General features: G+C 36.3%; 1 protein-coding gene across 5 annotated transcripts in view; it reads right to left on the bottom strand.

Annotated features, from left to right (window-relative positions):
• Positions 1-6,306: 6,306 nt before the first annotated feature.
• The window catches only part of LOC137649986 (dmX-like protein 2), a 192,412-nt gene continuing 173,661 nt past the window's right edge, over positions 6,307-25,057 (bottom strand). For all 5 annotated transcript variants that reach the window (XM_068382984.1, XM_068382988.1, XM_068382985.1 and 2 more), the window contains 6 exons: positions 22,832-22,892; positions 21,483-21,691; positions 20,583-20,727; positions 19,858-19,991; positions 15,882-15,965; positions 6,307-9,973 (listed from right to left, as the gene is read on the bottom strand). In XM_068382984.1, coding sequence (XP_068239085.1) covers positions 9,776-9,973; positions 15,882-15,965; positions 19,858-19,991; positions 20,583-20,727; positions 21,483-21,691; positions 22,832-22,892 — 831 coding nt within the window. In that variant the 3' untranslated portion in view covers positions 6,307-9,775. The remainder of the gene's footprint in view (positions 9,974-15,881; positions 15,966-19,857; positions 19,992-20,582; positions 20,728-21,482; positions 21,692-22,831; positions 22,893-25,057) is intronic.

The raw sequence follows: 25,057 nt of genomic DNA, 5'->3' as shown, positions 1-25,057 counted from the left end.
CAAGGGCCTTGTAAAAACAAGAGGAGCAGGAATGAGGCCGAAGTACAGTGCTCAACATTGGTACATTACTTTCCCGTCCACAAACCTCAGATGTTGTTGAAAGTTTGGATGAATCGGGATGTGGAAGTATGCATCCTGAAGGTCGAGAGAGACCATCCAGTCGCCTTCCCTTACTGCTGCCAAGACAGACTTGGTAGTCTTCATCGTGAAGTTTGTCTTGACAATGAACACATTGAGCGCACTTACATCTTAAGTACTCCTGCAGTGAACGTGGCTGCCAGATCATTGGAGCCATCCCTGATAGCCTTGTTCCTGCAGTGAACGTGGCTGTCAGATCATTGGAGCCATCCCTGATAGCCTTGTTCATGCATGACATAACTGTACAGCAATACATTGACAGCTGGAGAGACCTTCTTACTTAAGGCTCCCAGGGACCAATCCAACAAATAAAAACTTCAAACGCTCGAAAAACTCCTAACAGGAGATGGTCTAGCTCTGAAGCCGACCATAAAATCTTGGAGCGTCGCATGGCCAGGCGACGGGGAGAGTCTATGAGGCTTGAGAAGTCTCCCTGGGCAGAGGCAGGAACTCCCAAGCCGAGAACTTCTCCCGTGTCATACCAGACGCTCGCTCTAGAAGCCAGTTTAAAAGGAGGGAAAGCAAAGGCTGTCTCCCCCAAACTCCTCCTGGTGATCAACCAGTCGGCTAGCAAACGTAAAGCTCTCTTAGAAGAGCGAGAGAGCACTAGCTTAGAAAACGACGGCTTCGAAGTAGCTAGGCCTAGCGTAAACTCTGACGAAGGCGAACGAGGAGCAGCAGTTACAAAATGGTCCGGAAAAAAATCCTTAAAAATCAGCATGATTTTTTTAAAGTCCATAGAGGGCTGAGCAGCTTTAGGCTCCTCTCCGTCTGACAAAGTCCCCAAAGGAATATCAGTAGGAGGAGGATCAGCAACTTCCTCATCTGAAGGAACCTCGTCCGACAATTGCCGAGTCTCATGAAAAGGAGAGACCTGCCGCGGCGGCAACGCTTGACAGGCAATGTTAACAAGCAAAGGAGCAGCAGTAGCAGTAGAGTAAGCGACGTCACGCCGCTGCTGAAAGGACTGAAATCCTTGTGACTGACCAACAACAACAACTGAAGTTGATTGACGCTCGACGTCACGTCGGAACTGCCTTGACAGCATAGACTGAGCAGGCAAAACAACCTTCGACTGCGGTGATTGACGCTCAACGTCAAGTCGAGGCAACTGAGCCGGTCGGCGAACGTCAGGTCGGGGCTGCGGCGGCAGCGGCTGAACGTCAACACGAAACTGCGGCAGCGGCTGAAAGTCAACACGAGACTGCAGCGAGGGAGGATCCATGTCACGTGACTGACGTGAAAAACTACTGACATCACGTTTCAAAGTACAAGAAACGTCAGCACTAACGTCAAACAGACGAGTAAATGCTCGTTTGGGCGGCTGACGGCCAGAGTCTCGTTTAGCGTAACGGCGACTCGAAAGCGAAGGTTCATCGTGAACCTGCTCAACGTCATACTGTACTTCTCCATAAGGGAGGCAAGCTTAGTCTGCATGTCCTGCAGGACAACCCATTTAGGATCAACGGGAGTCGGAACGGGCCGAGACGAAGGTAACGTCTGTGTTGGCAAAACATTGCCTTTACCGCGACCCTCGGACCCTGTGTTACGCTTGCGTTTAATAGGCGAACAGTTTTCCGACGACTGCAAAGGGTCAGAGCTGTCCCAATGGCTACAGCCAGGACGCTGGACCTGTCCTGAAGGGACTGACTTTCGCTTCAAGGGTCTAGAAACCTTGCGCCAAGGTTTCTTTTGCGAAAAGTCTTCGGATGACGAGGAGAACACAGTCTCACCCGTCTTATGGTAAGGGCGATCTTGACGAGAAACGTCCGATACCAAAGAGGGAACGTTTGAACGTTGGTTAAAGCCTCTCGTCCCCTTAAGTCCTACGACATTACTTCTCCCTGGTGCAGGGGAGCCTGAAAGAGGTCTCGGACTAGGGGAGCGACAATCACGAACAAACGAACACAGAACATGTTTTTTTTTTTTTTTTTTCCCTTCACTGATATCGAATTTTTCAATAATTTCAAATTAGGCATGAATAAAACTGATTTCTACCTGAAGCACGCAATTCTCCCTTACATCAAAAGGTTATAATTGCGAAATGAGTCGTATAATGTAAGCACATTAGTACAAAATGAAACACACATGCAAAAATCAATAAACATATACATATATATCGAATAAAACGGAAATATATAAAGTTAAAAAGGATCAGTGACTGGGGAGGAGACTAAACACTAGTTCACTAAAGACTACGTTTTCAATCTCTCACCGTACAGTGCCTTGGGACGAGAATAAAAACTAAAAACGTTTTATCCTCTCTCCCCGTACAGAGACTTGAGACGAGAGTAAAAAACTGAATCGAGAACAACGTTACTCGCTCCCAAACTCCTTGTACAGAGACTTGGGACGAGAATAAAGATCGGATCGTTCTCTCTTTCTCTCTCTCTCTCTCTCTCTCTCTCTTGTCACACACAAGAGAATTGCCCACTCACCCTTCGTCAATAAACAGGTTATTTGACCAAAGGAAAAAACTGAAAGGACTAAGAAATTGAAAACTAACAAGTTCCTTTAAATTAGTCTCTAAAACACTTCAGTTTGAAAGAAGAATGAACAAAACGTCAAAATCGATTTACTCTTTCTGCAAAGTGAAACCGTGATTCTCTCTTTCTCTATCGTAATGATAGAGCGCAAACTGCGTAGCATAAATAAACCAAATGTTTGTTCATCTTTGAAAAAAACAGCACGAAGACTATTCAAAGAATATATTTCTTAAAATATTTTCTAAAAAATATTCATTTCATAACTCTTACAGAGCAATTGATTTAAACTTAACAAAAATAAAAGTTGAATGGGCTCAACGTTGTTTAACTTCGTTTTCCAAGTTAGGACCGCCTACAAGGTAAAGGCCGCATATAAACAAAACATAAAATTTATCTTGATGTTTAGTATAAATGGAAAGCTAATCGAAGAGGCCTAATAAAGGCGGGTGAGATATAAAATATATAGAGGAAAATCTATAAATATCAACAATAATTTATAACGTGATAAAATAATTACTAAAAGCCTTAAACACACTTCCGTACACTGAGGGAAGGGTCGGCCATCTTTACTCTGGAAAAACCAGAGATAAAAAAAAAAGCATTTCTTTTGAAGATAGTATTGAATAATCCAACACGGCGAAAGCAATAAAACCAACACCAAGTACTTCACCAATTCGGTAGAAAACTCGAGGTCATAAAGCGAGTGGAACTAACTTGTCGACAAGACCGACAGAGAAGAACTGGAGATGTTTACAAGTATATGCGGTATCTGGCCGATAGTCGGCGCTGGTGGTCACACCCGCAACCTTCACGGCGATCGCTCGCGAGTTTTTGGAATCTGTCGAGCCGTCGGAGACATCAGCTATTATATATTCACCGGCTAAGTTTAATATTTAAAAGTAAAACATAAGAACATAAGTTAGGTATGCGGCCTCCTCCCCCACTGACACTTGCGGGAGAAGGGGGAGGGCGGAGAACTTTAACAAAAACAGAATTATAACAACTATAATTATATAACTGACTGAATGTTCCCAAAGTAAGAAACACAGACCCCCAAAGGGGAGTGTTCCCAGAAGCTGACCAGTTTAAAACACAATTAGATTTCATAAAAATAATTGAGACAAATAAAACAGAATAGCAACGGGAAAGAAGCTTTCAAGTACTAGTACGTAGTAGAAGTAAGAGGTGAACGACCTCGAGAGAGACCGCCCTCCATGAAGAGCAACCATGGTGGCCTAGAAGTAGAAGGGCCGCGCACCATGAAGTGAAATGGAGGTGGCCTAGCGCTAAGCCGTGGTTTCACTCTTCGTTGTCGTACACTACACACACCGCACAAACACTGAAAAGAAAAACTTACTATATTCTATACACAAAAATATATATAAACACCAAGAATGTTTATATATATTAAGTATAAGAAAAAGACAAAAGCATTAATGGCTGTCAAGCGAGGATGGGAGCAGACACGTCCGCTCGCCATCCGAGCCAAAAGTAAAGTGAAGCACTCACTAGTGTGTGTGAGGGGGGGTAGCAAGCTACCCTTCCCTAGCCTCCGCTAACTAGCGGTGGGGTAGCAAACCCTCGTTAAAATTCTTATGGCTCGTCATTCAGCTACGCCGAAGTAATTACCCCATGTAAATAGTGTGGTTTGTATTTCAGTTACGGAACAACTTAATTTTAGATCCCCTCTTTCTCTTCTAGGGTTTTCATTTTCTAATTTCAAAATCCATCCCTTTCAGTCTATGTTGTTTAACAGATGCTTCCTCCGAAATTATTTTACAGTTCATCACAATATTTTTTTTTATTAACCCTTTTAACCAGGGTGTAATTTAATTGGCTTTCCACTCCTCCACTTTCAAAGCTTATCAGCTGCTTACCTAACTTCCAAAACCAGGTGTTCATACATACCAATTCAAAATTCTGAGCTATCTCTAATATATACTCCTCATCTTCATTTCTTATTCCATGTTTATGTACATACCATATTAAATACAAAAGTATCATTTCTTTTATAACACTATCTACAAAAAATATTACCCATAACATATGACATAACTTGCCAGAAAATACGTCGCATAAAGGCATAGTTGGTGAGGTGGAGTTACAAATGGATGACCAATGAAATGAACAATGAAGGGATGTAACTGCAAAGCATGACTCATCTCTGTGGACGAGCAGTCACTGCTGCAAAGAAATTTCTTTTTTAAATGAATTAGACCTAGATAATATAAAAAAAATCATATAGAATAGAAGTGTATATACAGGTATATGTATGTGCAGGATAAAAAAAATCATACTTTAGTACTGTACTCAATAAAATAAAATGATTAAAAAAGCTGTACCCATATTTAATCTTAACACTACAGTATTGAAAAAATGAAAACAATGATAAAAACTGCACAGTACTGTATCGTTATTATTTTAATGTACTAGACATACACTAGTGCATGTACATACTGTATAATTAAAAAACTGTTCGAATAGGAAAATATACTGAAAAATATCTTACCACTCTGCAAGGGGAGGAGGATCATCTATGCCATCATCATCACTGAGCTCCATTGTGGTATCTGGTAGAGGGGTTTTATGCTCAAAAGAATCCGAGTTTGGAAAAGGAGGTTGTGACAGCTCAGGCTCAGTCTCGGAGGTTGGAGGAGGCGGTGGTACAACCTGAGGGAGAACATGGTTATAGGTAGCTGCTTCACCGACTTCATCATCTCATCCAAACTACTCTTATAACCAGCAAAAATCTCATTCCTGGAACGCATGAACTTCAGGCCACGTACTAATGAATGATCCAGGCTGTAATGCTGTACGCCCTTTGCTTCAACTCTTCCACCAACCATGACATCTCTGCCAACTTCTTGAGCGTGATGCCTTCATCCCCCTTGTCAGGTTCATTAGCCTCATCTTCTTTCTCACTTGCTGAATAAACTAATTCAGCCAGTTCCTCCTCGGTCAGCTCCTTGTTAAGACCACCTAGCAACTCCAAGACGTCGTCCTCAGGCACTTCGGCAAAGCCTTTGACTGAATGCCCTCGCTAAAGTCACAATCTTCTCGATAGTCACTTGGAAAAAATCCTCGACAACAGACAGTCCGCAATCGTGAACTTCTTTGAATACTCCATTATTCCGAGGTCAGGGTAGTTATCAACAGCTACTTGGAGTTGCGCCTTCAATCATCAGTTGTATTGGACCTTGAAATTCTTGATGACCCCATGATCTATAGGCTTGACGAGACAGTGGTGTTTGGAAGAAAGACCACTTGCTTCTTAGGAATCATTAGCCGACGGAGGATGTACGTCCAGGAGCATTGTCAAGGGCAGTACTGAAACCAGCTCAAGAAGAGCTCTGTCATCCATGCCTTCTTGTTGTGCATCCAGTACACTGGCAGTTAATTCCTGTTGTGACATTGAAGTGCACGGAGCCTTACCAGCCCAAAGGCAAGGTTGTCGAGTATAGCTTGTAAGTCATGAGTAACCCTCAACTCTCATAATTGCATTTAACTCAAAGCTGACGTCTTTGGATATAAATTTTTAAATAACATGAATTGTAAAAGTTTATCACATTTCCATGATTACTTGTACCATGAAACTGCAGTGGTGAAAAATAATTTTTTGCTTCTTCTTGGGGAGTCCATGCTTAATTACTGAATACATGTAATGTTATCAATAAAAGGGGGATTAAACTGTTACATTTATTTATTTACAAAACATTTCTACAATGAAAGAAAAAAGGTTTGGTAAGTATGATGCTATGGAATGTCTAATGTGAACAAAATGTACAGCCAAAATCAGTTTATGTGCAGTAGTATATATACATAATAACAGTGCAAATGCCTTGCAGTCATATACTTTTATATTCTATTTCCAATTAAATAATAAAAAATACCTATCCTTTTTTCAGGATATTCAGGTCCAGGAAACAAATCAGTATTGAAGAACACCAATAACATGGGTAAAGAAAAAAAAAAGAAAGTGGAAGGGATCAAAGAATATAAAGTACAGTACCTATAAAAGAAAAAAAAGGATAGAGTCAACATTTGTTATCTGCAATTAATTAGGTTATAAAAACCACTGTGTACGTCAAAATCGCATATTCGAAACTAATTTTTCCTATTTGTTTAATGTGGAACCCAAGTCACCAACTTTTTTCATATTTCAACTATGAACTGTATATTATCTGAAATACATTACTGTACCAACTATGCATTATTATATATAACAAAACTGAGTTTAAGAACGAAATTAACATCACTATACAGTATCGTGAATTGTGGTGAGCAATTCGTTGATTCGTGTCAGTGCAAGAAACATAAACAAAGACTCGGCATTCAATTTCATTAGTTGATCTTTCACGTAAGTGCCATACAATACATACGCATAACTGAATAAATAAAAATCTTTGTTTCCTTACCAATGATCAATTAAGTAAAACTCAAAATAAATTTATACTCTGCATAAATCCATTTTAGATCGTAGGCTATGGCTTAAAACACAGCAATCGATTTATTTAGCTAATCACTAGTTTTAGCAGAAAACATTATTACATTGTAAAAATTCATGATTTTAAAAGTTAATTGTGCTTCATTAAAGATTTTTTTTTACTTAATTTTCAGTTTTGGGAGCATTTCAACAATCGACAATTACCGACTTTTTTTTCTACTTTTGGTTGAGATCAGTTGATCTCAAGCTTCTGTTACGTAATAAGAATATGTGCACATACGAATAACAGGGTATCGCCTTTATAATTTCTTGACTTATTCAAAACATCTTCACAGTCAGTCATAGTTTTCATACAGTTCGTTTATAGCTATTATTATATTACCGGTATTAGTTATCACTTGAACATATGAGTACGTTTTCTCTCTCTCTCTCCGAGACACCATACAATTTACATACAAATAGCAGAAGAAACAAAAATCTTTTTGCTTATATTATCAATTCAAAATTTTAAGGTTTATTTTAACAACAGCAACTACAGAATTTTTTTTTTAATTGTGTCTGTCATCAGCTTATCTCAGGGGGACAGTATAGAGAATATGCTCATATAATTAACAGAGTATCGTTGATGCAATTTCCTAACTTATATAGTATTGTGGATTTCTAACTCTTTACTTTCACATTTTGACTTGCATTCTTTGGAATTTTTCAATATGGTGCTAAACTGATTTCTGATGCTAAATTATACATTTTGACAAGTGCTTTTTAACAAAACTGTATGCTGTATTTGGCCATTAGGAACTAAACTTGCCAGGACTCTCCTCAAAGGTAAAGTGAGAGCTAATTTGTTAGCATCCAATATAGCCTTTCTGTTTATTGTGAATTTAATAATTCACAATTTGTATTAATTTCTGTTATTAAGATTATACAGTAATTAGTTTACTAAATTTCATTACAAACCTTTAAAAATGGGTGTATATGTGGATGGATTTGTGGAATGCATTGAGTGATTTTCCATTCATTCTTATAGGAAAAATAGTTTAGAACAAAATCCTTTTAGGTCACGATCTCACTCCCAGAACGAATTGAACTTGTAAACCAAGTTACTACTATATATGTACACTGTAAGTTATAAGTTTAAAACCATACAATACAGAGAAACATGGTTACACCTGTATATGAATCTGCACAAAAACATAGAAAATGGCAAATTTCCCTGTCTCAGTCCATATCACTAAGCAAAAACAAATGTCTAACACTGAATCTGCAACTGGGATGGGTAATGAAGCTTAAAAGTTATATTTTGTGTGCACTAAAAAACGAGTCCTATCAAAAGTCGTTCTAACATCATACTACAATGAAAAATAATTTCAATAAGACCTAATTCCCATTTAACAATACTGTACAGTATACAGAAACATCACTATAATAAACTATCAACGAATATCTAACAAGTCAGAGCAATAGACAACACCTGAACGCTACTACCATCTGAATAATATAGCTATCATCTTTCTATGTTTGTTATACATTTTAATTTCTATGTCACACACTAGAATGGATTAAATGAAAGATTCGGCTTGTAATTAAAAAACAAAGAAGTAAATTTGTCAGATTATTAGAGTACAATAATCAGTGGCTTCACATTACTTAAATCGTACCCATCAACCTTCTTACGACTTTATTACAGCACTTACTCACATTTATAGCTGTGAGGCAGAAGAACCTTATGTGAAGGGAGGTGGAACTGAGCAATAATACATTGGAAGAAAGTTGCCAGAAGTTGGAAGATAGAAAAAACCAATAAAAGGCAGAAGACAAAATTAAACCCATCTTGGGGACAAATCACTGAAGCCCATAAACTTTGTTACTTCCATCAATGTCAGTTATTCATTCATTATCGTCAAAATTTTAGGGTACAAGAATAATTAATGTACCTTCACAATTCCATTTTTTTTCTCAGTGAATCTAAAACACTACTCTGAGAATTCTTTCCAAACAAAACTTGTATTTTAGTCATTTACTATAACTGACAAAATTAACCATTAGCATTTCTCACTATTTTCTCATATGTGTAATATATTTTTATACATTTTACAATATTAACTTTAATCCTATACATTTATAATATACAATCTAGCATAACAAGAATATACTGTATAAACTGTTTGATCCTTGTAGACTAACTTCACTGTCACTTGGATTTTCAACTTAAACTTAATACTAAAATAATCATACAATTGTTCAAGATTGGCATATGACAGAAATCATTGGTCACAGGGTAAAAATCTATAGCTAAAGCTCCAAAAAAATGCTTATTTCAGTAAATACTGTAATGTAAATTTTTCATAAGGGAATACCAACAAATGTAGAGATTACTTCTTTTTCGCTACACTACATAATTGAGCCATAAACTCGTTAAATTGTTATATAACCAAAAGGGAAGTATTCAATTATCATTTTCCATTACCATTTGGTAAATAGCATAAAAAAATGAACATTTAAAGTTTTTAAGTTAAATATATTACAGATTTCAATTTGTCTTAAGTAAGAATTTGATACCTAAATAACATCTCCGAGGTAAAATGAAAAACATTTCACTTCATGCTGATTACATTTTTACAATAGACAGGTCCAGTAAACTGCTTGCATGTCTAACGTATATGACAATAAATAATTCAGTTTCAACAACACAGAAGCACCTAACACTTTACAGAAGACTAACATTGAGATCTCTTTCCGGAAGCTGTCGAAGTTTAATGGATCCATCAGCTCCACATGAAAACAATCGATTACTGCCATCAAGATGAAGCTGAGTTACACCTTGACTTAGATTTTTGAACAAAGATGAGCGTGAATGTTCTCCAGGTAGATTATATATCAAATTATGAATTGAAAGGCCCCATACCTGAAAATTCGTAAGTAATTAAATCAAGCACCAAAACAAAATTTTTCTTGAAACACAAAGTAAACTTACATATGTGATTGTATGAAAATGTAAACCATTGCCCTCCAAAATTCTTCTACTTTGCGACTGCAAAAGGCAGATCGACTAATAAATGACTGAAGATGACAACTAAAATCCTAATTTTCATACAAGTTTTGAAGTGCAGTGATGTCTTATCAATAACTATATAAACCATCATTTCCCCCTTGGTCAGCCTCATTTGTCTCTCATTCCTTCCCTAAGGTAGAATCTCTACAATGTACTTTGTGCTGTTAGAAGAATGATTAGAACATGAGAAAAATAAGGGGAAAAAGGCAATGAAGTTGAGGCTTAGGGGATTCTGAAACAATCCTATTGCCCCATATGATTATTATACATAACCTTGTATTATGAAATTTATCTCAGCTTCAGTATGTTATGTAATTCTGTACTTCTTTTGTGACAGATGCTGATATTATTGCTTGGTGATAAATGATCAAAGCAAAGTTGCATAGTTATCTACAGTGGTAGCATAGACTGCTTGCTTGCCTCTTCTTTCACTATGACAAAAACACCATATCCTAGTCAGCCTGATTGATTTGCATAAGAGGACTATACATTCAACCATCCAAAACACTACCCACCTCATAATCAGCCGGGCCAAAAAAAGTTAGGCAACCCATGATATCAACTGCTGGCATAAGTGAAGAGTAAGTGTACTTTGATTGTGACGATGCATTCAGAAGGGACCTTATACAGTCAGATCTTTGGCACTTTTTGTCGAGAAATAAACAGACTGACCTGAACATCATTAAATCTCTTGCAGTAGGACGAGAATTTTATGGTTTAAAGGTCGATTATGAAGTGTAAGGCAAGGGACAGGACTATGTCCTACTTACTGAGCAAATATCCGTTTGATCAGCACCTAAGCAAGGGCATGGTAATATTATTATTATTATTATTATTACTAGCTAAACTATAACCCTAGTCGAGGAGCAGGATGCTAAAAGCCAAAAAGCTCCAGCAAGGGAAATAATCCAGTGAGGAAAATAGATAAGAAAACAGACAGAATACTGTGGCTCAGCATACCCTTGGCAGGTAGACCTGTATGGCCCCAAAAACTTCCCATCTATAGCTCACAAGGACTTCACTATTAGGCTTAAGTGGGGCTCAAACTTTCAAACTCACAGGTTGCAAGACTGATGTTTCCAATAAGTTAGGGGTTCAGCTACATAGGCTGGCATATGCAACTTCCAAGCATAATTTAAGTTCACAGCCACTGGCTATTAAAATTATGATCAAGGATGGTGTCATGCAGGGGATTAAAAAATTAGAATATTGGACTGGATTTCTTTGTCAAATCAAAGCAAGATATGCCTCAGGAGGAAGTCTAAATTATGTTGAGGTTAAAGAAAGCAGCAGCTAATCAAGCACTCAACTTATGGGGAGTAGAGGAACCTCTACATACAAATGTCCTAACATACGAATTTTCCAACATCCGAAGTAAAATTCGACCAAATTTCTGTCTCGACACCCGAAGTGTTGCTCCAACAAACGAAGTAAACAGTACGCGTACGGGTGGAATTTTCTCGAAAGCGTCAACCGTGGCTTGTTGTTGACGCCGCTAGACGGCAGCACATCGGAGGGACGCCAATCGAGCGTCACCTTGATCAGTCCTCTCATCTCGTGCGCATCGTGTGGTTGTTCTCTATTCGCTCAGTTATTAACAGTGTTTTTTATCTTCCTTTTTCACGTGTTGTTTTCTGTGTTTCGTAATCTTGGGTCCTAAAAAGGTTAGTTTCGGTTCAGGAAGTAGTAGTAGTGGTGAGAAAAGGAAGAAGTCAATGCTTTCATTAGAACTAAAGCAAGAAATAATAGAAAAGCATGAGCGAGGTGTACGTGTTAGCGATCTGGCTAAACAATATGGCCGGAATATGTCTACGATCTCGACGATCATAAAACAGAAGGCAGCCATTAAAGCAGTGAAACCTTCGAAGGGGATCACGATTATTTCCAAACGTCGTAGCCCTACCCTTGAAGAGATGAAACACCTTTTGTTAATATGGATCAAGGACAAGGAGATTGTTGGCGATACGATCACTGAAACGATCATTTGTGATAAGGCCAGCGCTATCTACAGTGACTTTGAAGGCGGCGGGCTCTGGGGGTGACGCGGGGGAGAGTTTAGCCGATCCTATGATGGAGGAATTCATGGGTCTCGAGGTTGATTCGAGAAATCTAGGATACAGACCAGGATTCATTCAGTTGTCCGGCATGGAGAAGCTTCGAGTTAGGACACCAAGGCTGCTAAAGACTTTGTTAAAAAGTTCGAAAGCATCGTGGCGGAGGAAGGCTACGTAGAGCAGCAGGTGTTCAACTGTGATAAAACCGGTCTCTTTTGGAAAAAGATGCCTAGTCGAATGTACATTACCGCCGAAGAGAAGAAAATGCTTGGACATAAGCCAATGAAGGATCGGTTGACTCTTGCACTTTGTGCCAACGTCAGCGGGAACTGCAAAATTAAGCCTTTATTAGTTTACCATTCCGAAAACCCTAGGGCATTTAAAGCACATAGAATTAATAAAGACCTGCTACGTGTTCTATGGCGTTCTAATTCTAAGGCTTGGGTTACTAGGCATATCTTTGTGGAATGGGTAAACGTAGTTTTCGGCCCTGCTGTCAAGAAGTACCTTCAGGAGAGGAATTTGCCTTTGAAGTGCTTGCTTTGTTTGGACAATGCACCCGCTCACCCCCCCCGGGACTCGAAGATGATATCATTGACGAATACAAATTCATCAAAGTGTTGTATCTTCCACCGAATACCACCCCTATCCTCCAGCCCATGGACCAGCAAGTCATCTCTAATTTCAAGAAGCTCTACACAAAGCACTTATTTACGCAGTGCTTTAATGTCACGCAAAGCACCAATTTAACTTTGCATGAATTTTGGAGGAGCCACTTTAATATCGTGCACTGCTTAAAGATCATAGATCAGGCTTGGGAGGGAGTAACTCGTCGGACCCTGAATTCAGCTTATAAGAAGCTTTGGCCTGATGCTGTTGCTCCCAGAGATTTCAAAGGTTTTGGCCCCGAGAATGAACCTGTGCTTGCCGCCGAGGAAGACGTCGAAGAGATTGTATCCCTTGGCAAGTCCATGGGTCTGGAGGTGGATGAAGATGACATCACCGAACTTGTCGATGAGCATCATGAAGAGCTCACCACCGAGGAACTCAAGGAGCTGCAAGCCATGCAGCATGATGAGTTCCAAGTGCAGTTGAGCGAGTTGGAGGAGACCGAGGAGGTAGGCCAAATCTTAGGTACGGCGGAAATAAAACAGATGTTGGCATATCATCAACATGTGGTTGATTTCATCGACAAACATCACCCACAGAAACTTCAGGTTTGCCAAGTTGTTGCGCAGTTCGATGATGTTTGCTTAACTCATTTCAGAAAAATCCTCAAAAGCTGTGCCAAGCAACTTTCACTCGATAGTTTCTTTAAAAAATCTCTACTAAAACGGTCTAATGATCATGATGAAAAGAAAGAAAGTGAAGCAAAGAAAAGGAAGACCGAATCGAGTGAAAGTGATGAAAATTAAAAATATGAAAAGAAAAAAAATGTAAAAAAAAAATATAAAATTATAAAAATGAAAAAAAAAAAAAAAAGCTAAGTTAAGTTAAAGTTCACGTAGTATAAGTTAGTGTAAGTTATCGTACACGTTATTGTACAAAGTCGCCGTCCCTACCTCCTCGCTGATCTTCCATCTCCTGTGTAACAGTCCCTACACCTGCGCTGGCCTGTCGCTAAGGTAAAGTGTTACATAAGAACCCCTTTTTTATTGATTATCTCTTTATTATTATTCTTTTTTTAGATATTTATGTATTATCATATTGTATTAATGTTATGTGTAATTATGTATAGCCAATTATTAAGGAGTTATTATGGGTTTTTAGGCTGAGGAACGAATCAAACAAATTACCGTGTATTCTTATGGGAATATTTGCTCCAACATACGATCGTTTTAACATACAAAGCAGTTTCTGGAAAGAATTAAGATCGTATGTAGAGGTATCACTGTAATAGTTGTAACTGAAGCTATCACCACCTTTTACAAACATCCAGAGAAGTGACCTCTGCATACCAAATTGGGTAACACCAAGCCATCAACTGCTCTGAGGTCGTTGCGGCACACCAGGCCACATATGTAGCAGACAGAAATCCACAGCCTACAACCATAAGTGCACCTTATGGCCCATTGTAGATGGCCTAGCCATGTCATTATATTGAACCACTCCAAATTCTCTTTTGCCTGCATTATCAGTGAGTTTGGTGGCTTCAAGATCATTCCAATACCAAATGGGACAGGCATTGCAATTGAAATTAAAGTTTACCAATTTGAATAATATGTAGTGAGAGTGGATGGCTCTGGATGTCAAGTTGTAGAACAGGAACATTCAGTGCAACTACCTGCCAGTAATATCGGGCACTCCTATGGCCATGGCTTCTGGATCACAACAACCATTATCCCATAGTCCATTGCCCCTGCACATCTAGTCAAACAAGAGGCTCATGACACTGCACACCCAGCAAATGCTACATGGCTAGCCGAACAGAGTTCCATGATGCAAGTAGGCCATACCTACCACTAACAACTGGTAACACGAGTGAATACCATGGAGAACTATATCAAGTAACACCCCAGTACTTGGAACCCATAAACATCACTACCGCCAGAAAAGGGCAACACTATAAATCACTATTCTAGGCAGATCAAACTACTGGAATGGATGGGGAGCATTGACATTTTTGGCAAGTAACCAGTGCCTGAATATCCGAACATCCCATTCACGGCTTTTGGGGTCAAATAATAGCAAGATATACTCATGATTATTGTAAAATGAATTTGTTCTGAGCATTAGTATGTCATACAATTCTGTATTTCTTTTGTTGAATATGTAACTATTATTGCTTGATAAATGTTAAAAGAAAATAGTTGTGTGGTTATAACATGTCCTTTCCACCTTGAATGGCTTAATTTTTCTCAAATTTCATCCCTATAGTAAATTTTGTACAATTTGCCTTGTTCTGTGGGGGGAGATATAAAGAATGAAATGTAAAAAGTACTGGGCAAAATACGATGTGGTTGAAGCAGAAGTGATCCTGAAGGGAATCTTTTAAGATTTACAAGGTCAATATTGCAAGTGTCCCTTACATTCATGAAGCCAAATACATTAAGAAAGATAATGACAAAGTACATGTAAGCTTTTCATATCTTAGTATTGCCCAGTTCTAACGCAACTAAGATATTGCCCAGTTCTAACGCAGATGTCTTTTCTTTGTATTTATGTTTTCTCTTTACTTATGAAGTTTGTAATTTAAATTATTTCTACCTTCTCATTTTTCACAGATGCTAATTTTCTACCCTTCCATTCTTAAATTTATTAAATTTACCATTTGTGATCTGTGTCAGTCTTGATTTTTCCAGATGATCTACTGTCTGTTACATATCTTTTAAATTCTTGTTTGACAGCAATATATATTTGCTTTCTGAAAGGCTGACATCTTGAGCAATTGCTAGGGTCAAGTAGTGGTTTGAGGTTACCATTTGAGAGGGAAGATAGAAATTAAAAGTTACAAAAGCCTAGATGATGAGGAGACCGGTGCCAATACTTGATTCTTCTTTATTCTCTGCTTGTGGATTTTTTACTTATTCTAATACTGCACTACTTTTTTTGATAATTAACTGATAATTAACTTTTCATATCCTTGTCAAAACAAAAATGAATTTAGTGGCCTTTCCCAAAAACTTAGATAATTCTTACTTCTAAATTCATATGAGAGAAAGTTACATGACTATACATCAAATATATGAATGAGATTTAACCCATACCTTGATATCTCCATCAGCAGACCCAGTGCAGAAAAATTCTTCACTCTGATCAAGAGCCATGCATTTGATAGCAGCATCATGAGCCTGTAATATAGACAATGCTCTAAATGAAAAAAGTACCCAAAATATTTCATTAACATAAGAGCTGTAATTTCAAACATAATAAACTATGAACATTTGTACATTACTAAACAGTTGATGATATACTATTCAATAAACACGGGTAAAATCATCAATGTTTACCTACAAACAAGCCAAAATGAAAACCTTAGAAACCTAATTAAGAAGCTCACCATTCTATCAGGATGATTTTGAATTTTAAAAATTTTTCAGACGAGTTAATGCATTCATATACAGAGCAGTATTATATAGAGTTATAGGTAGCTTTGAATATGAGCAATTCGGGATACAAATATCAGATAAAATCTGGGAGATTTCATTAATAAGTAAATTGTGCAGGTTATAAATTTACAAATAGCACAATCACTTTCATATCAAAGAACAGCTTTGGGCATTATAAAATAGTTTCCATAAAAGTGTATATAATAACCTAATCAGTTCTGAATCTTCTGGTTGAAATGATACTTCTCACCTGGCTATCAAATCCATATTTGTTGGCTGGTTCATTTTTTCTGCTGCTTGGAATATATCCAGATTTTCTCCTTCTTTTTCAACTGGGTGCACAGTTTTTATTCTTTACACCTCTTCACAGTATAATAAAAGTATTATGAAAAAATGCATTCAAGTATATTTTTACAGGACTGTTTTTAACATGCATCTGAAGTAAATAATCTACACCTAAACCTTGTTTTTTTTTATTTTGTATTTTCTCTGATTATTTACTCTACTCTAATGTATCAATCAAGTTGCACCACCTTAACTGGTCATTATTTTATCTTTTTAGCCCATTATACTAGAATCTCCAGTGTTCTCTAGAGAAATATGTCAAACTACTAGAATTATGATAATCTGGTTTGAATGAACATCTTTGAAACTTTTTTTGTATGAAATTCTAAATTTAATCCAATGCATGCGATGCCATTTTACACCTACCATCTCTGATAATGTTAAATGGTTATAAACACAGCATAGCTTTCAAGTGGAATTAGTTGATAAGCTTTTAAAGTTTAAAAAAATAAAAATATATGGAATTAAAGGTCCCCACTAAAACTGATTCTAAAGAAAGAATTCAGCAAAAATTTCAGATGTAGTTATATTTCATTTATCTTGAATCAAAATTTTCAAATCTTCCATTAAACTTGGATCAGAATATTTTGAGTTTTCATTAACAAATTGTATCACTTAAGACCATTTAGTTCACAAAGTTGTTCCCAGATGCCAAAGTAAACAGAAATAAATATTTTCAGTGAGATCTTGTGAAAACTTTGTTAAGGGTTTAACTTCTCGAGGTTTTTCAACATCAAACTCCTAAATCACCCACTACAATAGCCTGATTAGGACAAATCTGATGCTATATGTTCAAGAAAAGAAATTAGAAGATATCAATATGTTTAACACGTGACATTTAAACTTTCTTATTATAGAAAGAAATATAAATATAAAAAAATTACATTTACATCATAAGTCTTTCAGTAACTGGTGAATTCCTTGACCTACGAAATTAAAACCATAAAACTGTTCTTGATACACAGTTTTTGGAGCCTATGATTGCCAATCTATAAGACAACAAAAGCTATTTCCTTCTAAAGATATTGCAGATATTTGATAAAAATTAAGCTTATATAGGTTAGCATCATTACCCTCAAAACTGATTATCCAATAGGATTGGTTTGCACGGCAACACTCCTGAACGCTCCAAAAACAGAGGTCATAGATCTGTAAGACATCTCATTTGGAGCCAAAATGTAGTTATCAATGCCATCTGGCTATTTTTAGAAATCAAGAATTTGTTTATTTGCAAATCATGGAAAATGGTGGAAAGTTTATAAAATTCTGATTTGACCAGTCTTGCAAAATGGCATTTATCTTTGGGTGAACAAAACAAATCTATCTTAATGTTCAGTGAGGTTGCAAACATGTCTGCATTTGGACAATCACATGTCTTATAACTTTCTAGACATACTGGCATATCTAGTGACCATTCTTAGCTAATCTGCAAAGATGTATGATTTCCCCTTAATGAACCAAGGAAGAAGAATCGTTCCTTTGAAATTTGCTCAAATAAATAGTATTCTATTCAGTATAAGGATTATAATGGATGTGTGAGGTGACAAGAAAAGATAAGATACGGAATGAGGTAATTAAGGGTACCACAGGAGTTAGAGAACTATCAGATAAGATCCAAGAAAGTAGACTGAAGTGGTATGGTCATGTCATGAGAAGAGATGAACAGTATATTGGGAGGAGAGTGATGTAAATGGAGGTACAGGGAAGGAGAAGGAAGGGGAGACCAAAGAGAAGGTAGATGGACTGTATCAAGGATGACCTTCAATCAACGGGATTAACCGGTGATGAAGTGTGGGACAGAGGTAGATGGAGAACGCTGGCCAGAAACATCGACCCCACATAAAAGTGGGAAAAAATGCAGACAAAGAAGAAGAAGAAGGATTATGATCGTGTCCCCATTGTTTCTGGATGAATGCCAAAGCTGTAGTGGTTTCTGATATTACTACCATGGCCTTTATAACCCTCAGTGTTTCCTGACTCTGAAGGACCTTGAATATTGCTTTGAGGCCCCAGTAAATGAAATGAAGAGTAGATTCCTGCAATGTTAATTTCTCTGATAGATGTAAAAACACCTAAAGTTTTCCCCAATCTTTCTTGTGAAAGTTCTGTGAACAGAGGGGTTCTGGGATCTTTATCTCCAAGGAAACCCCTGGGATATACAGCCGAGATCGACCCAACAACTCCGCAGTTAAATCCAATTCCTCAAGAAAACTGACACTGTCTAGCACGAAATTTGTTTTTGAACTGGGATAAGTCTCATGTTAAGAAGCCTATCAAAATAAAGTTCTCTAAAGAGTTTATGGTGCATAAGCCTCTCCACATCTGAACTGGAAGAGATTTCACCCTTTGAACTTTTAATAATAGAAAGAAAGATTATCTAAGAGTGGCTAAAAATATGCTTGAGTTTTGCAGCAGCTGGGTCCAAAGTACTGTAATTAAAGAATCAAGGCAATGGGAGAGGAATTTGAATCTAGGAGCTACCGTGTACCATTAGAACCCTTACTGAATGGTGAACTAGAACCAATAGCTACTGCTTGAGGAGTTAGGCTATGGCTTGCAGTCATGTCGTCAGAATAATTGCTCTTAATTGAAGATTTGTTGGTCTGTTAAGCTACCACAAAAAAGCTATTGACATTAACGCTTCATACGTTAATGCCTATCAAAACTAAACTCATTAGGTCTACAGCAACCTCAAAAGCTAAAGTGACATTACAATCATTCACTTTAAAATCAGCTAACCTGGTATTCTTTGGATTTACCCTTGAACTAAATGTGAGCTAATCAGCAACCATAAAATATACTTTCCAACAGGAAAAGTGAGGCCTTCATACTCCTCACAACGAATCCCTAAATTCAAAAATTGTCTCTGACACAAAACACAAGAGAAAGCAGATCACTGATCACCCAAAAATCAATTCCTTTGCACAGTTAGGCAGCAATTACTAACAAATCTAGAAGAAATAATCTTTAAACTACTGTATTGTAAGACATAAAAAACAGACAATCTAGAACTCACATTAACCTTGTTCCAAGTCCACTGAAAAACTAAAGACGACAATATGACATCACAGCGTTCTACTGTCGGTAGATGCTGTTAGTCTCAATGTTTACTAGAGGCTAAGTGTATGCGAAGGAAAGAAAACAGGTAATCTTTAATCTTTAAGGGGTAAAATTGCCATAAACAAGGTTTCAGAGAAAAAAACCAATATGATCACTGGGGTAGGTACGTGGAAATAAATTTGAATGAAAACTAATAAATTATAAAAATGCAAAAGTGAATGGTACTTACATGGAATTTTTGTCGTAAAGTTCTCTGCCTCACATCAAATATACATACTCCTCCCTTTTTACCAGCTGATAAAATCACCTGATGTTGTGGAGCATATAGAAGTGCTGATGCCCCATTGTCGTGACAAGTCCAAGCTGAAATGATATTAGTTTTTCTAAATAATTTTTTAACACAAACTAAATGCTGTAGAATGACTGTGGCCACTACTAAAACCAAAGTTTCTATAACCTTTTCTATCAAATCAATTAGTAATTACCACCTAATGCTTTACCTTGAATAGAGTTCCCCAATCATAGTACAAATTCATATGATAGATTCTCTAATTGTATTAATGTGCAAGCAATTAATTTTTTTTTTTTTTTTACATCAGCACAAAAGAGCAAAGTACAAAAGGTTGAATAATTCAGTTTGCAAAAAATAGTAATAATGCTTTACTTTGGAAAAGCAAAATTATGTAGAAAAACAGAGGTGTTGACACAAAAAAAGTCAAAGCATTGTACTGTATACAAAAAGAACCAATGGCATTAATGATAAAAAAAAAATATCACAAAGGTAGCTTGCCAGGAACATGACTAAACTACCACAAATACATGCAACCTGGTAGTAAATCAAATCAAGGCCTATGCAAGATCCCACCCTCATACTAATGTCATGAAAATTTTATAAAGTCTTAGATGCAAGAAAACTGTACACTACAATATTACTGAATAAACTAAAGTACTTACATACAACATTTGCTTTTCTCTGAGGCATAAGAGTATCCCACAGACCAACATTACGATGCTCGGATGACTGACCGGCTGTGGCGAGTAGGCTCGATGACCCCACAAAAATAAAGTCACTTCCGTGTTTGCTATGACATTGATGGGTCTAGAAGGAAATAAAATCTATTACTTTAAGTTCAAACCCTGTTTACTGGATTCAGAAAACTATTGGAAGTTGTAATAAAGTTACGAACGTATAATAACTTGTGGTCATCAGTTCGTTTATCTGATACAGTATCGGTTTTCCTTGAACATCTGAGTACTCTTTTTTCCAGTACTGTAAAAAAGAAAATAAATCATAGGAGGAAAATATATTACTAAATTTGGAAATTCAAAACTTCTCCAATGTGTGATATGTGTATGAAAAAATTATTTTATCCTGCATAAATGGGGTTGCGATAGCCTATTGGAAGCTGAATGGGGGTTCAAGACACTGACTGAAGCTTGATAGTTTCTTGTAGTGTCTGCAACCACACCATCCTTGTGACCGAAGGAGTGGGGGGTTTTGGGGAGCCTATAAGTCTACCTGCTGAGTCATCAGCAGCCCTTGTCTGGCTCTTCCTAGTCCTAATTTGGATGAAGAGGGGGCTTGGGCACTGATAATATGTATATATATGGTCAGTTTCTAGGGCATTGACACTGTCACTTGCCTATGTCATTCATAAGTTACCTTTAAATGTTTTTAGGTTTAATACTAATTCTAACAACTTTATTGAGTAGGAGATTGGCTAATCGGCCAAAAATTATGAAGCCAGAATATAGAATTTTTTTTTATTAATAAATAAAAAAACTCCTACTATATTTTACTAATGCATTGCAATGCTCATATTTACCAAGGTTTTTCCTTTATACAGTACTTACATAATAAGGTTTGTTGGCCTGTGATGCGAGACCCAACTGGTACAGAGAAAGATTTCCATCCCCATCTATGACTCCAAACTTATTCCCTTGCTGATTGAAGCGAACACGTGCTACCTTGGCAAACGTGCCACCTGGCCTGGGTCGAGCTACAACAGCACTATGATGCCATTCTCTCACTACAACAGAACCATCTTGGCATCCCAAAAGATCTAAGACACATAATTAGAAAATAAAATTAAGTCTTGTGTATTTAAGTAAATAGGTCTTAAAAACATCTCTTGTTCATATACTGTAATGATCAACTTGTAAAATAAAAATAGGAAAAACATTTACCTCTACTGTGAAAATCTTACATTAATTTTAAGACGACTTAATGAAGAACTTAAAAACACAAAACATGAATGAAAGACTTTCGGCAACATGACTGGATAATTAAAAGAAACATTTACATTTCCAATAAAACGAGCAAACCACTATAATAATTCATCTCTAAAAGGAAAGGCTCTAAGTAAAGTTACTAAATCATAGCCTGAAATTAAATTGTTTTATTCCAACCAACAAAATAACAAGAAAGTTCTCTAGCAAATATCAACTTAGAAGAACAAAAATACCTGTGGTAAAAGAAACTCGTTTCTGGCTTAACCTCATTTTCAGACACCCTCCTAAACATTTCATGATGTAAAAGGCCAAATATTATTCCATTTATAGTAAATTGAATCTAAAAATTAAAAACTGCAAAATGACATGGAATTTAGTTGAGAATATAAATATCTTTACTTCCGGTAAATACAGTAATACAAAATAAATTTATATACTAATTTTTCAACATAAAGTATGATAAATTTCCTCTTTAATTACATACAGTACTGTATTCAATTAATCAAGTATATATGCCAGCTATTGATTATACAGTATAAATATAAGGCAAAATATATAAGTATAGTATAGGCTAACATTCTAATATTCTATTATTCTTGATTTAAAACTGCTAACCTATGTTCAGTGTACCTATTTGATTATTTTTTTTCTTATTATTTTGCCAGATGATTTTAACAGAAACCTTAGGGTTGCTAAACAATACATAAATCTTACATCTATTTAAGAATTTCTGTAGGCCTTTTGTAGTTTTTTAGGTGCAAATACTGGCAGCCAGATATTACTATACTCATATTAGCTGCACACAGAGAGAGAGAGAGAGAGAGAGAGAGAGAGAGAGAGAGAGAGAGAGAGAGAGAGAGAGAGAGAGAGAGAGAGACTTTAATTCCAACATAATGAACCAAGTGTAATAATCATTATGAAAAAGCCTTAAGTTTTTCAATTTGTATGTAAATGGTTAAAATAATACTCACATAATGGCAAAACAGGATGAGATGCCATACGACGAGTCCCTTCAATACGGTGGCTAAGAACCTGTAGATATGAAAATGGAAAATGAACAAAAGAGCAATGGAGTGAAATTTACATAAGCCACATTTAGTCTGCAGTAAAGATACACGTAAATATCGTAGACAATTAAACTAAAAGAACGGAGTAATTCACGTGTAAAATATGGAGGTTCCCAACTGACATTCTTAGTGAAAAAGAAAAATCTTTAGTTTAAAGGTAAATAAATATTTCTGATCAAAAGTTGAATGGGTAGAAATACATGCAATTTCTTCCTGATCCCCACAGACTCGTGAATTATATCTATTAATGCATAATTTTTAAATGTTTCTTAATTGATTTATTTATGTAACTTTAATATAATTACAGTATAACAAAATATATTATTACTTTAATAGGTTGTGTACAACATTTACAAAATCAAATTTATTTCTATTCTACATTTGTTCAATTTAACATTTGAAGTAGCATTTATAGACTCCCATCGAGTTACCTTCTGTAAATACTGCAATTGGCATAAGATGTTTCATCAAAATAAATTGCACAGTATAACCCCTTAGGACATTCCCTCTCTACATTGTGTTCTATTTAAAAATTGTTAAAATTTTTTGAGATACAGTATTTCATCCTTACCTTGTTTTTATTACATCTACAAATAATAAAACTGCAAGATTGTGAAAGAGTACAAACTATGCTAAGTAGCACAATTTATCAAAACTACAAATTGTTTCTGGTATCCACAAGCTTTGCTATGTAACAATTAATCAAATTATTGATAGCTGCTAGTAGCCATAAATTTGTTGAATATGAATATGCACCTTTTTATTAATTTCATACTTCTAAATTCTAATAAAAGTTTCCAGACATACAATATTTACTTTGCATAATCTAAAGAAATTTCTGTTGGGTGTGAAATCTATACTATTCACAATACAACTTCAAACATGCACAACATGAGTGATTCATAGCAGCAAGTGATCATAAATATCTATAATTCTGCATCTACCTTGTAGGAGACAACCTAACTCATTTTACTCACATATACAATGAGTTGAAAGACTTTACAATGGTAAATCTATACCTGAAAAACTGTAGTTCAACCCCAAACAAAGCTCTGTTAACAGCTAGATGTATATCTAAAATCCACATAAGCTATTACCTGTAATTTGATTTTTATTGGGATTTCACACGAAAAGACTTATGTTTAAAGGTACTGTATAGGTCTACTGCTCATTATCATGGAACAGAAAATGTACACGTTTTAATTCTCCAATACAAAGATGTTAAAATCAAAGCACCAAATCATTCTTTTAAGCTGAAATCTGAGATATTTTACTTTGAATCTAAACTCTATTAAATTGTTCTACGATATTTTCTTCTTACACAAATGAAAATCAAACTTGGTGAAGTATAATGTTAATCTCATAGATATTCACAAACCATCAATTTAGTGCATCTAAATATGAAATCAAATGATTGATAAAACTGTCAACAAAATCCAAATGCCCAAAGCATTTCATGAGTGTTCCTTTTATTTATTAATATTGACTTTTTACAGTAGTAAACCCTTTGAGATCTGTTCTGATAGGGATGGGCAGGGGAACTCAGTTCATGCATCTGTAAAGTAATAATCTTTGCAAAGTTTTGCAATGCAAAATAATGGTTTTCCTGGTCATCTTCTCCGAATCATGCTATTGATAACAAAAACATGAACATTTAAGTAACAGTACAATAAATTCTTCCACAAAAGTAATGAGAGAGAGAGAGAGAGAGAGAGAGAGAGAGAGAGAGAGAGAGAGAGAGAGAGAGAGAGAGAGAGAGAGAGAGAGAGAGAGAGAGAGAGAGAGAGAATATAAATAAAACAAGTTGAACAGCTTATATAAGAAGAGTAAAAAATGGATAGACAATAATTGAAATTAAAAAAAGTAGTAAAGTTGAGAATATATGAGACATTGCAAAGAGGCAAAAGTGAAAATGGGACATAACTCTTGAATAAAGATTTAATTGTATGAATAGCTCAGGTTTTGACACTAATACATACTTCTAATAGGATATAGAAAATATAAATCCCATTATTAGTACAGTAATGTAACAGCATAACAACGCGATAATAAAACATCGCAATAGAAGTTGAAACTTGACAGATGAATTCTATTTCAGATAAATTAATACAACATTTATAGAAAAAGAGA

Source organism: Palaemon carinicauda, chromosome 11, assembly GCF_036898095.1.
Source record: "Palaemon carinicauda isolate YSFRI2023 chromosome 11, ASM3689809v2, whole genome shotgun sequence".
NCBI lineage: Eukaryota > Metazoa > Arthropoda > Malacostraca > Decapoda > Palaemonidae > Palaemon > Palaemon carinicauda.
The sequence above is the reverse complement of the archived record's forward strand: the minus strand, read 5'-3'. Positions and strand labels throughout refer to the sequence as shown.